The 12,745-nt window shown below is 42.9% G+C and overlaps 1 protein-coding gene across 3 annotated transcripts in view; it reads right to left on the bottom strand.

Moving 5' to 3' along the window:
• The window catches only part of TMTC4 (transmembrane O-mannosyltransferase targeting cadherins 4), a 61,516-nt gene that overhangs the window by 10,157 nt on the left and 38,614 nt on the right, over positions 1 to 12,745 (bottom strand). For all 3 annotated transcript variants that reach the window (XM_061170823.1, XM_061170824.1, XM_061170822.1), the window contains exons 10-14: positions 11,456 to 11,627; positions 11,236 to 11,367; positions 4,731 to 4,810; positions 4,448 to 4,555; positions 4,215 to 4,356 (exon numbers count right to left, since the gene is read on the bottom strand). In XM_061170823.1, coding sequence (XP_061026806.1) covers positions 4,215 to 4,356; positions 4,448 to 4,555; positions 4,731 to 4,810; positions 11,236 to 11,367; positions 11,456 to 11,627 — 634 coding nt within the window. The remainder of the gene's footprint in view (positions 1 to 4,214; positions 4,357 to 4,447; positions 4,556 to 4,730; positions 4,811 to 11,235; positions 11,368 to 11,455; positions 11,628 to 12,745) is intronic.

Below are 12,745 nucleotides of genomic sequence, written 5' to 3'. Positions count from 1 at the left end.
TCTGGAGCTTGTGCTTCGCAACAAGAGAGGCCGCGATAGTGAGAGGCCCGCGCACCGCGATGAAGAGTGGCCCCCGCTTGCCACAACTAGAGAAAGCCCTCGCACAGAAACGAAGACCCAACACAGCCATAAATAAATAAATAAAATTTAAAAATAATCTGTTTGTACTTTAAAAAAAAAAAGTACACACAATTACAATTTATCAGAGTTTAAGGCTATTTCCTTATTTACTGTCAAGTCTGTCTTTTCATTAGACAACAGAAACATTGTGACTTGCCCCATGACCCCACACACAGCAAACAGGTGGCACAGTATGCAAGAAAAAGAAAGGTTTAAGGAATTACGGAAACATTTGTGAATATCCATTTGCTAAAGATGTCGGAATTTCCCATGAGACTCAGAAACTCAAGTTACAATATTTTAGCCCTTAAATGAGGAAATATGTAAAGTTCAAAGACTTAAAATAATTTAGGATGCCTAATTATACCAACATTTAATTGTCTCTTTATATTTGATGTTCCACTGATTTCTCAGCCAGTTCTCTCCAGCAAGTGACAGGCATTTGAGTCACGTGGACACGATCTGTGGTGACATTCTTTCAAAGGCACCCAGGAAAACCAACATAACTTCGTTTACACAACAAAAACATTCTTTACATATTTTATTATTTATTATTATTTTTCATTACTATTTATTGAAGAACAACACCAGTCTGAACCCGGTAACACCTACTCCTATTTTGCCTTGAACTTCACCTGTTATACCATCTATACAAAGTGAACAAGCACTTTAAGGGAAACAGAGAAAAATGGTGATTTAGCAAGAACTACCCATTCTGAAAGTGGACGGGTAATAAGCATGTTATTTACCTATTAGTCCTATGCTCATCCTTCTATGCTCTGCAAACTACATTTCCCATGGTGCTTTGCTACTTGGCCCCCTGTTAAGTCTCTCTGCCAACAGGAGTCACAGGTGATGATCAGATAGTTGGAAGAGGGAGTAGCGCTTTCCCCCCATTCTCGCTCTCTCTTTCCTTGTCCTTGGCAGCATCTCTACAGTGGCCATGTCCCCTCCCTCCACAGTCCCAGGGCTGGACTGTGGTCCTTCCGTCACAATCTCAGCCTTGAGGTGATGGTAGCTCCTGAGATGTGGTGCCTTCTCTGAGCTCTTAAATTCTGGTGGCATCACTTCGTTCCATTTGTTCCCCTAACCCTACAGGGTTTCCTTTTACTCTCTGAGTTAATGTCACCTTTCAATGTGTGTTTTTCCAACAACTGTCTAACCCATTCCTTGTATTGAATCTTCTCTATTTAAAATACTTAGCATGGGGACTTCCCTGGTGGTCCAGTGGGTAAGACTCTGCGCTCCCAATTCAGGGGGCCGGGGTTTGATCACTGGTTGGGGAACTAGATCCCACATGCATGCAGAGTTGCAAACTCTGCAACTAAGAGTTTGCATGCCGCAACTAAAGATTCCACATGCCACAACTAAGACCCAGTGCAACCAAAATAAATAAACAAATAAATATTAAAAAAAAGAGAGATTATTTTAAAAAAACATACTTAGCATGGTTTTGGTTTTCCTGAATGGATCCTGCCTGATGCAATTAGTCCTTGCAAAATGAACTGTCTCCAGTCACTATTACCGTAATTTTCTAAAGTCAGTAATGTGTCCCAAATAATCCAGCTCTTCCCAATTTCCTACGTCACAAGAGAAGTTCATTATAGTCCCTTCTTTCCTGTATCCAGAAATCAAAACACATTTCTGTCTCCCACTACTGAAGAGTGACTAAGGAAGATTTTTTCAAAAAGGAAACTCTTCAGTTATTAAGTTCCTATTATTTGCCGATATAAAAATATACTGGTTGAGCTGTTAAAGATTAAGCTCTTAATGCTTTTAAGCCGTCAAGCAGGCAAAAGCTGGATAATTAAACAACAAAGGAGAGCAGAATCTTTAAATAAGCAAGAACAGTTGGCAGGAGGGAACACAGAAAGATTACTTCACGGTAGCATAATTAGTAAACAGTACACAGAGAACAGTACAAGGTCTCAATATAGTCAATACTACAGATTATCTTCTATGTGAGAGTGGGGATGAGTTCCAGGGCCTGGAGCACATGTTAAAATCCTCTATTTCGCATTCTAGTTACGTCCTTTCTCTGGACGTAACTTGGCTCATTTAGCATTAATTCTCAATTTTCCAAACCCCAAGGAATTGCAGTGACAGGCAGCTACTGGGGGAAGGAAGAAGACCACTAAGTATTAGAGCTTTAAAGTATAACTGAGGGCTCCAGGCAGATACACTCACTTCACAAACAATACCCTGAAAAAAGAGCTGCCTCCAAAAAAATAAAAAAAAAAGAATGAAAGAAGAATTCGTGTGGATCTCAAGTATAATATGTCACGCAAGTCCTAGTGTAGACACAGTAAATAGAAACAGTAATCCCTGCAATAACCACCAATGCAAGTATTTGGATAATACCCAATTTGTTCCCAGATCCCATTCTCACTTCATTAACTTTGCAGGGACCCACCCTGCTCTGTGTGTGACTGGATTTTCTGGTCTCTACTGATATTATTACAGTGGAGTTTTACTGTCTCTCCCCTACTCCAAGAAAACAAGATAGAGGACCCGAATATGCCACCCCAAATATACCATTTTGGCATAAAGATTATTGCACTGAAGGCATCTGAGAGTCAACAGATGCAGAAAGCAGCTTTCCTGGAGCTTCCTTGATCTGACTAAAAGCAGAAACTTCCGAGAAAGGAGGATGGCCTCCCCTCCCGGGGAAGTTTTATGGCTATAGAGAAGACGAACCTACACAAACACACCTCACTTCATTATATATGTGAGGTTTCCCCCATATATTTACCTTCCCACAGTTCGTCAGCTTGGAAGCCTGAAACCTCTTTCTTTGTCTTGTCATTTCTCTACAAATGTATAGTTCTCTGCTAAGATGCTACATAAGCCCAAGTTCTAACCATCCCTTTGAGTTACCCCACTTGTCTGCCCGCTGCACACGTTAATAAACTCTGTTTTTCTCGTTACCACCTCCATCACCTCACAGAACTACCATTTTTTGGGTGTGCGCTTATTTTCTTTATTAAGGAAAGCAAGAGCTTGAATAATTAAGCTGTGCGTCCTCATGGAGGCCTTTCAGAAATGATGACAAAAATCTATTTCATTATCATTAGCAATATATGCTTTCAGATTTTTTTTTAATTAATTAATTAATTTTATTTTTGGCTGTGTTGGGTCTCTGTTGCTGCCCACGGGCTTTCTCTAGTTGCAGCAAGCGGGGCTACTCTTCGTTGCGGTGCGCAGGCTTCTCACTGCGGTGGCTTCTCTTGTTGCAGAGCATGGGCTCTAGGCGCACGGGCTTCAGTAGTTGTGGCACGTGGGCTCAGTAGTTGTGGTGCACGGGGTTAGTTGCTCTGCAGCATGTGGGATCTTCCTGGACCAGGGTTCGAACCCGTGTCCCCTGCACTGGCAGGCGGATTTTTAACCACTGTGCCACCAGGGAAGCCCCATGCTTTCAGATTTTTAGATTATTGAACTTACTGTATGAGCTACTGCTGTATTATTTATTTGAAGAAAGAAACTGTATTTTAAAAAAAAAGAGTCAAGAGCAATAACAGCTTTATAAATATCCTGTTAGTAACCAAAAAGAGAAAGTCTCTACGGAACACATTATGTTCTATTTCCATTGAATAATCTCAAAGCCCTTTTGTGGGCTCCTGAGCTTTCTTTTATGGGGGGATAGTTACCTGTAAAAATGCAGGAACAGTCCCTTGAGGCAGCAGAAGAGGAAAGCTCAGAAGTCACATTATGGGTTTGCTTTTTTTAAATTTCAGTTTTTATTCAATTGGTGTTTTAAAAACAGAGAGACCAATGTTTATCAGGAAGTAACCCCTTGGAATACTGTTTTACAGGGCACAAAGGGACTTTAAAAATTGTAATTTATTCCTTAGTTTAACCTGTTGCCTTTATGAACTCTTAAACTTGGCTAATTCAAGTTGGCTTGCTCTCTAACTAGAGCTAAAAAAAATTACATAGGAGGAAATCAAATAGCTACCTTCAACTGAGATAAAAGTATGTGCAAGAACTTCATAAGCTGTAGAGGGTTAGAATGGGTGTTGCTCTTCTCACTTTATTATAAAGAAGGAAACAAAACCAAGCTTTTCTTCCGCAGCCACAGGGCACCATGTGCTTACCAAACGCCCGAGGTTGTAGTAACAATCTGGGTATTTCCTCCTGTGCTTGATCGCCGTCCGGTAACTTTGCTCGGCAGCCTGGAACCGTTTCAGGCTGTTCTGCACGATGCCTAAATTCATCCACGCGGCAGCGAAGTCTGGCCTGGAAGATAAACAAGGAAAAGAAAGGCTGAGCTCCCAGAACGCCGGAGCGCATTTCCATGCCATGAGCATGATTATGAAACAACGCTTACTGTATCTGTACAGCCAAAGACAGCAGCTCCTCTGCTTCCTGGAGCTCATTCCTTTCTTTTAAGATATTTCCCAGATTATTCATGGCATGAACGTACTTCGGATTTAATCTGGAAGTGGAGAGAGAAACCAAGCCTGTAGTCTTCACTAAACTCTCAGGAGTTGGCAAATTTATCTTAAAGTTGGGGTCCTCATGGGGACAGGTTTTTAACGCTAGAAAGTTAAAATAAGACATGTATACTGTAAAGACGGCATTTCTTCTGTGAGACAGGATGCTTGCAGTACCTCACAGCTTCCCGGTAATATCTAATGGCAGCTGTCTGATTGCCTTTATCAGCCAGGTTTTTGCCCACATTGTAGTGAACCTGAAAAGAGAGAGAAAAATTGGCCATCAGCTGCCAGACTTCTTTGTTCAGACCTGGGATGCCTATCATACCTTCTAAATGAAAGCAAAAGATAATGGTATTAAAAAACAAGCCCCTACCAGAACTTTAGCTAAACCACTACAGAGGCTGGGCCGAGCTTGCTGATGCTCTAGTGCCCTGTCCTTTAAGAAAAGATTCGAGGAAAGGGAGGTGACAAGCAGATGGTAACACTAAAGTATGACAGCAGGATATTGACTAAAGAACTCAACAGAGAAAACTGGAAAGTTAGGAAGCTGGGCTGGTTTTACTGTGAAACCCTGGCTCCCCCTCCTTCTCACACACCTGCACCCACTAGGGCTGCGTGGCAAAGTCCAACCACACGTGCATGTGAGGAAACAATGACGATTCTGTACTTTAAACAAATACAGCACTTTCTTGTATGACACCTTTCTTCTGCAGCAATACTATCATTCCACTTTACACTAATCAAATTCTCCCTCCCTCATTCCTTTAGGTAATGACTGCACCCCAGGCACCATGTTGGCAGCTACAGATACAATGGTGGGCAAACCATTCAGACCCCTGCCTCCTGAGCCCTGGATGGGAGTCAAATGCCCTCATTAGTAAATGTGTCACTCGAAGGGGCCGGGGCTCTGGAGGAAGGTGAGTCTGAGGACGGCACCTGGTTGAGTGTCAGGAAGGCTGTCCTATAAAGGGCCTTCCAGCAGAGACCGGAATGGGGATCACCCGGTAAAGGGGCTGCAGTGGAGCAAGCATCCCAGCTGGAGAAGCAAGGGGCAGGGTCCCTGGCCTAGAGGAAGCCTGGTACGTTTTGTTGAGCAGCTACAGGCAGCCTGGCGTCGCTGAGCGCAGAGGGCAGGGGAGACCAGGCTACACAGGGAACCCCGAGAGGCGTTGGGTCCCGTTTAGTCTTTGCCCCAAGAGAAGTGGGAGGCCAGTGCAGGGTCTGCAAGTGCCTGAGTTTCCTAGGGCTGCGGTAACAAAGGACCACAAGCTGGGGGCTTAGAGACAACAGAAATGTATTCCGCCGTAGTTCTGGAGGCAGAAATTAGCAGCAGCAAGGCTGGTTCCCACTGGAGGCTCTGAGGAAAACTTCCACGCTTCTCTCATCTTCCAACCGTGGCTGGCCGTCCTTGGTGTACCTTGCTCTGCGGCTGCAGCACTCGAATCTCTGCCTCTGTCTTCACGTGGCCCTCTCCCCGCTGTGTGTCCGTGTCTCTGCTCTCTCTTACAAGGACACCAGTCATAGTAGATTAAGGGTCCGCCCTATTCCAGTATAACCTCATCTTAACTTACATCTGAATGACATCTGCAAGGACCCCCCTTCCCAAATAAACAGGGCTTAGGATTTGAACACATCTTGGGGGCAGGGGGGAGGGGAACAATTCAACCCATAACAAAAGCCAGGGGTAGGAGGGTGGCAGAGGGTCAGAATCAGATTTAGGTTTATGTAAAATAAGTCACACTGGGAAACTCACATGAGTCAGGAAAAAGCCAATGCTGGGGGTCCAGGGAGAGCCTGTAGCTGCGGCCCCAAGAGCGAGGATGGCGGACGGAGCTGGGTGGTGGTGAAGAAGTGGGGGGATCTGAGGAACACTGAGGCAGCAAAGAGCCCAGGGCAGCAGAACTGCACAGACTCATGAGGACTATTACCGGAAGTATTCACCAGTCATCAAACGCTCCTTTGGAGGCTTACAGTGTAAAGGCCAACAGCAATCTCAGAGGAGATGATGCTTCAGAAATTCATTCAATTGGGTGTGTGCAGGGTGACTAATAATAACTAACAGCAGTGGCTGGCAGGTACTGAGGGACTGCTTTGGCATCATTAAGTGTCTTGCCCTAGGTTGTGGTACTAGATTTGAACCCAGGCTCCAAAGCCTGTGTTTCTTCTCACTATATCACGCCCATTTATCAAGGTGCTGGGTGAAAATGGGGCCGGGCTGCTCAAGACAATTTCTAAACCCACTCATTTACCCCATCTATTATTTTTTTAAGGTAAAATAATGTTTCTTTTGGGTGTTAAGGGAAGTCATATGTTGAAGTCCTAGACCCCAGCACCCCAGAATGTGACTGTATTGAAAGATGGAGGTCTTTAAAGAGGTCATTAAGTTGAAATGAGGCTCTTCGGGGCCCTAATCCAATCTGACTGATGGCCTTATAAGAGAAGGAAATTTGGACACACAGAGAACACCAGAGATGCCTGCACACAGATGAAAGGCCGTGTGAGGACATAGCAAGAAGGTGGCCATCTGCAAGCCAAGGTCAGGAGAAACCAGCTCTTCTGACGCCTTGACCCTGGACTTCTGGCCTCCAGAGCCGGGAGAAAATAAAACTCTGTTGTTTAAGTCAGCCAGTCCATTGTGTTTTGTTGCGGCAGCCCTAGCAGACCGACACATGGTGAATCACAATAATGGCTGGAGCACAATCAAGTAGCATTACGTCTGAACATTCAAAACCCCTTTTAAAAGAATAATCACATCCTGCCTTATCAATCTTAACCTACAGTGATAGCACGTCTTCAAAACTACTGGTATTTCTGGAAGGGTATAGAGCACTGCGACATTCTTTAAGCACATATGTAACAGAGATTTTTTTTTTAAAATTAATTAATTTATTTATTTTTGGCTGCGTTGGGTCCTTGTTGCTGCGCCCGGGCTTTCTCTAGTTGCGGCGAGCGGGGGCTACTCTGTTGCGGTGTGCAGGCTTCTCTTATTGCAGAGCACGGGCTCTAGATGCAACGGCTTCAGTAGTTGTGGCACGTGGGCTCAGTAGTCGTGGCTCGCGGGCTCTAGAGCGCAGGCTCAGGAGTTGCGGCGCACGGGCTTAGCTGCTCCGCGGCACGTGGGATCTTCCCGGACCAGGGCTCGAACCCCCCCGTGTCCCCTGCATTGGCAGGCGGATTCTTATCCACTGCGCCACCAGGGAAGCCCAAGATTTGTTTTTTAACTGTCAATTTTAAAGTCTATACATCTATTTTTACCTCATCGGACAAAAGGAATCACAAACGGGGAAATCACAGGCGATAGAAATGTATAATATTGCGCAGCACACCCTGTGTAATTTAAACTTCCTAAACCAAATTATTGTCCATCTGTAGGTGTTACCGTCTTTATGTTATAGCTTGCAGGAGACTAGTTAATGCCATGGCTCGATCGTGGGTTTTGAAAAGTGGGCTCTAAGTGGGTTGATTTTGTGCCTCCCCCAGCCCCAGTCTGGAAGTGTTTACCCACTCCCTCACGCCCCACACACAAAGGGACCGAATCTGGAGACTCCAACCTGTGAGTGAGGACGTATGTGCCTGTGGTCCCCAGAATACAAACACAGCTTCTACGCAGACGTCAACACAGCTCCTGCCTCTTCCGCCCCTGAGCTCCTGCTGCTTTCCTTTGTTACGGGGAAATTCTGTTTCCTCAATAAAAAGCTCAGACAAAGAGCTGAACTGCCCTCTGCAGTAGAGCCGCTGTTCTGTTAGACCCGACGCCACCGACCAGGAGATCAGGGGAGGGCGGAGGGCTGCTTTGCAAAATCAGACTGCAGTGAATTCAATGGAACTAGTTAAAAATTGGATAGCCCCCTAGAAGACAAGCTGTCCATAATTAAGACTGGTAAACAGGTTTACCCAGAGGCCAGCCTTATCCTATGGGTGACACGGAGGGAAGTATTTGAATAGAAAACAGCTGCCTAGATAACCCATTGTGAAAAACCAAAGCAAACCCCTACGAAACAGTTTACCTAAAATAGAGTTTAAAGAATGAGTGATTTTTGTTTCCCGGGAATGTAAAGGATTGAAAAAGCCTACTTATCCTTGAACTTTCCCTCCTGCCTTTGTGATTCATATGCTGAGGCAACGAACCAGCACAGAAGCCACAGAGAAAACCCACCATTGCAACCCAAGGATATGTAAATGCAAACGAAGTGAAAGCATCCATAAGGGAAGGAGGTACATTCAACAGCAACGCTAAAACCAGTTTGTTTCAAATTTCCTGTTAAAACTTCATGTTAAACTTAAAATGTTTTAAACACATAAAAATCCTATAACCCATCCTGGCTCATCCTTAAGGAAAGGATGTGGTATATGATCATTGTGGTATATGATCCCTTTCATTGTTAAAAGAATTTAGAATTGTATCCCAGGGTTGATACAAACAAAGTGTCACACACTTTCAAGCCTCGAAAACTAAGAATGGCTGCAAATACAATCAGATACTTGGTGTCTCATCCATAGTAGGAATTTAATTTCTATTGTCTCAATTCAGTCACTAACACCGAGTTCCTACCACATGCAAGGCACTGTGGGTAATTCAAACGCAGACCAGGCACAGCACTGAGTCTCATTTGTAAATCTGGGCCTAACTGACAGCCAGGTGCCAATTGCTTACTTAATAGTCAGTGAATGTAAAGTGGAAATGAGTGCAGAAAATGTATCTCCTGCAATAGAGTTGAATGAAACCAGTGTCTTTCTAAATGAGATCTCTTCCCTGAAATCAACCTAGCTCCCCTCCTCCCAAAAAAGGAAGTAAAGAGAACTTTATTATACTTCAGTTTATAGTGGAAAGTAAAAAAAAAAAAAAAAGAAACCTATCTTGTTCATACTGAATGGCATCACTGAAAAATGTTCTTGGAAAGGCTTATCACTACTGGGTCCATTCTGAAGATGAGGTCTTGTATGTACGTTGTAAATTTAAAAGAGAAAATCACACACATAGACATATGATTATGTGCATGACCATCTGCACACCCCCTGTGTTTTCTAGCCTATAACATATGAAATCGTAAGGCAGACGTATAGGCTCAAACATCACATATGTCCCATCCCTCCTCATTTACTAGGGTAACCTGGGCACAGCACTATACCAGGCCTCTATCTACCACCTAAGTTACTAACTTAGATAAAGTCAGCTCCATCTTTCCATGCCTTTTTCATTTGGAAAATTAAAGAAAATAACCTCTCTCTGACAACCTTCGAGGGAGGATAATGGAGATTAATGATAGAGCCTCTACAAAGAAATCTGAGTTCCTTCTGGGGAAGAACTATATAAATAGAAGGGGTAATTACTGCCATTCAAACAGAAAAGTAAAAATAAAGCAAATCTATTAACATTATGAAATTAAATCACAGGCAATTTATTTTTAATAGCATAAAATAAATGGCTAGGTCAGCAAATCAAATTAACAATAAAAGCTTGAAATAATTCACTTTTATCTCAGCCTCTAACTATAAAACACGAACAAGGTTTTTTTTAAATCAAAGAAAAGACAAACAAGGAGTCAGCACCTTTTATACTATCCCTCACTCCACGGTCACAATAAGACATCAACTATTCATTAGATTTCTTCATATAATTTTGCCTGAAATCACCGTTTTTCTCTTAAATATAGAATGTGGAAATGAGACAGAATTCCATGGAGTTTTTATCCTCCCCCCACTCCCCCATCACAATTAAGCATCCTAGGAAGCTCCAATTCTGATGACACCAAAGGAGAACGGGACCATTATTTAATAATAATAATGATCTATCCTAACAGAATTCTTCTAACCTAACTCCCTGGCCTCCCATTTTGAAGGGAAATATCATTCCCTTCTTTTCATTTAATGGGACAACCAAAACTAAAAGAAGCCTACGAAAGCAAACATTTCTGGATCACCTACTATGTTCTAAGTACCATGTCAGGGCACTTCAGAGGCCACATTTCATTAAAGCCTCACAACAAACCCAGGAGATAGGCACTGTCGTCCCGTGTCCCTCCCCCCCATCCCCCCGCCCCTTTGCCCAAAGAGGCACAGCTGGGTAAGTGAAGAGACTGACTTCATCAAGGATACAAGTGAAACAAACTCGTACCAGACTGTGTCAACAAAAACACTGCCAATTTTAAAGTCTGTACATTTATTTTTACCTAATCTGGCAAAAAGAATCCCAAGTAGAGAAGCCACAGGTGATAGAAATGTGTGCTACTGAACACCCCACAGGGTCCTTTAAACTTCCTGAACTGAACTGCTGTCCACTCACAGGTATTATCATCTTCCAGTTATAGATTTCAGGAGGCCAGAGCACGTGTTTTGAAAAGTGTGCTCTAAATGGTTCGACTGTGGGCCTCCCCGGACCCCAGACTAGATATGTGGAGTTACCTTCCCTGCCACCACTTTAATCCATGATTTGGACCAACTGGAAGATGAGTAAAAACTTGTTTAGGTAATCTGCTGTTTCACTGACATTGTCTGGTTTTAATGATTTCTCTTGTATTATTTTGGCTAAGTGCAATTTTAATAAATTCTGTCAAAATCATTAAAAAAAAAAAATAAGAAAAACCCCAAGTATATGATCAAGGTCATATGCCAGATTCCATGTGAAGGTAAACATTCTCCTTACTCAGCTGTCGAACTTAAAACATGGCAGCCCACATACCTTGGCATTGAGAGGACACACAGACAGGGCGCTTCTGAAAAGCTGTTCCTCACTCCGCCACGCGCCGCTGCGAATCACGCATCTCAGTGTGTTTATGAATAAAATCCCCAGGACGAAAGCAGCAATCAGTTTCTTAAGACGAGAGGGACATGGGAAATGTCATTAGTAAAATCCACCCATTGTCTTGGTCAGGAATGGCACCACTGCTCTGGGCCAATACCTTTTTCTTAGTATGTTTACTGAGAACTCCAAATCCGAACGTCAGCAGCATGCAGTACCCAGCGCTGGGGAGGTATAGGACCCTCTCTGCCACCACGAAGCCCACTCGGAAGAACAGGTTACTCGCAGGAAGAAATGGGATGATGAGAAATCCCAGGCCCAGTGTGAGGATCCTGGAAGATGAGAATTAATATGGTTACTTTTAGACTGTTCAAGAAAAATGTCCTCCTTAACATTAAATTCACGATAAAGGCCCCCCCCCTCTTTTTTTTCATGCCAGCAACTGAGAAATGGCATCAGTAGAGAGGGTCTAACCAGGCAGCATTAGGATAAGATATAAAAATCTTACTAAGGAACTTAGCGTCAAGCATAAGGATAAAACTTACAAGTCACAAAATTCATATGAATAAAGTTAGAATGATTACTTTGCGAGGCCTATGAATGCACCTGCTCCTAACTATACCTTAAACTGTGTAGGCGTTGAATAGCTCAATGGATATTGGTCCCAATTAGACCAATTTAGTCCCCCCTCCCCGCCAAACTTAACAGAAGTAATGCTACTTAACTGGTTTAAACTTCATGAAATCTGAAATAAACTAATATCATTTTCGGGTGCTATGGCATAAATTTCAGTCAAGTAAAAAGAAAGCCAAGAGCAACGGAACACTTCTGGAAGTTAGGCAATCATTCCTAATCTCCCACAGATGTAAGAGGGTGAATTAAGAAGCAAGGTCAAACAACAAGGTCCTACTGTACAGCACAGGGAACTATATTCAATATCCTGCGATAAACCATAATGGCAAAGAATATGAAAAAGAATATGTATGTATAACTGAATCACTTTGCTGTACAGCAGAAATTAACATAACATTGTAACTCAACTATACTTCAATAAAATTAAAAAACAAACACAAAAAAGAAGCCAGGTCAAATTTGGTGGCTCCTTCCCAGACCCTGTGCCTGTAGTACTAGAAAAATCCTATTGCACGTGTATAGTGGATTGGGACTATGGTTTGTCGCCCTTTAGAATTACGTACCAATTTAAGTGGCAGGTAAACTTAAAACTGAATTTATTTTGAGAAATTACTAATCTAATTCCATCTACACTTACGCTTAAAGGAAATCATCTTAAATAGTTTTCTTTCTCATAAAACACATTTGTTTTTCTCCCAATTATTTTCTCAATAACCTTTTTTTCCCTTTTCTGGGGTGTGAGAAAGAATAGGCTCTTTGGGGTGGCAATTTATTTTGTACCAAATAACAAGAGAAGGAATCACTGTAGCATCCACTA

This window comes from Eubalaena glacialis, chromosome 16, assembly GCF_028564815.1.
Source record: "Eubalaena glacialis isolate mEubGla1 chromosome 16, mEubGla1.1.hap2.+ XY, whole genome shotgun sequence".
Lineage (NCBI taxonomy): Eukaryota > Metazoa > Chordata > Mammalia > Artiodactyla > Balaenidae > Eubalaena > Eubalaena glacialis.
The sequence above is the reverse complement of the archived record's forward strand: the minus strand, read 5'-3'. Positions and strand labels throughout refer to the sequence as shown.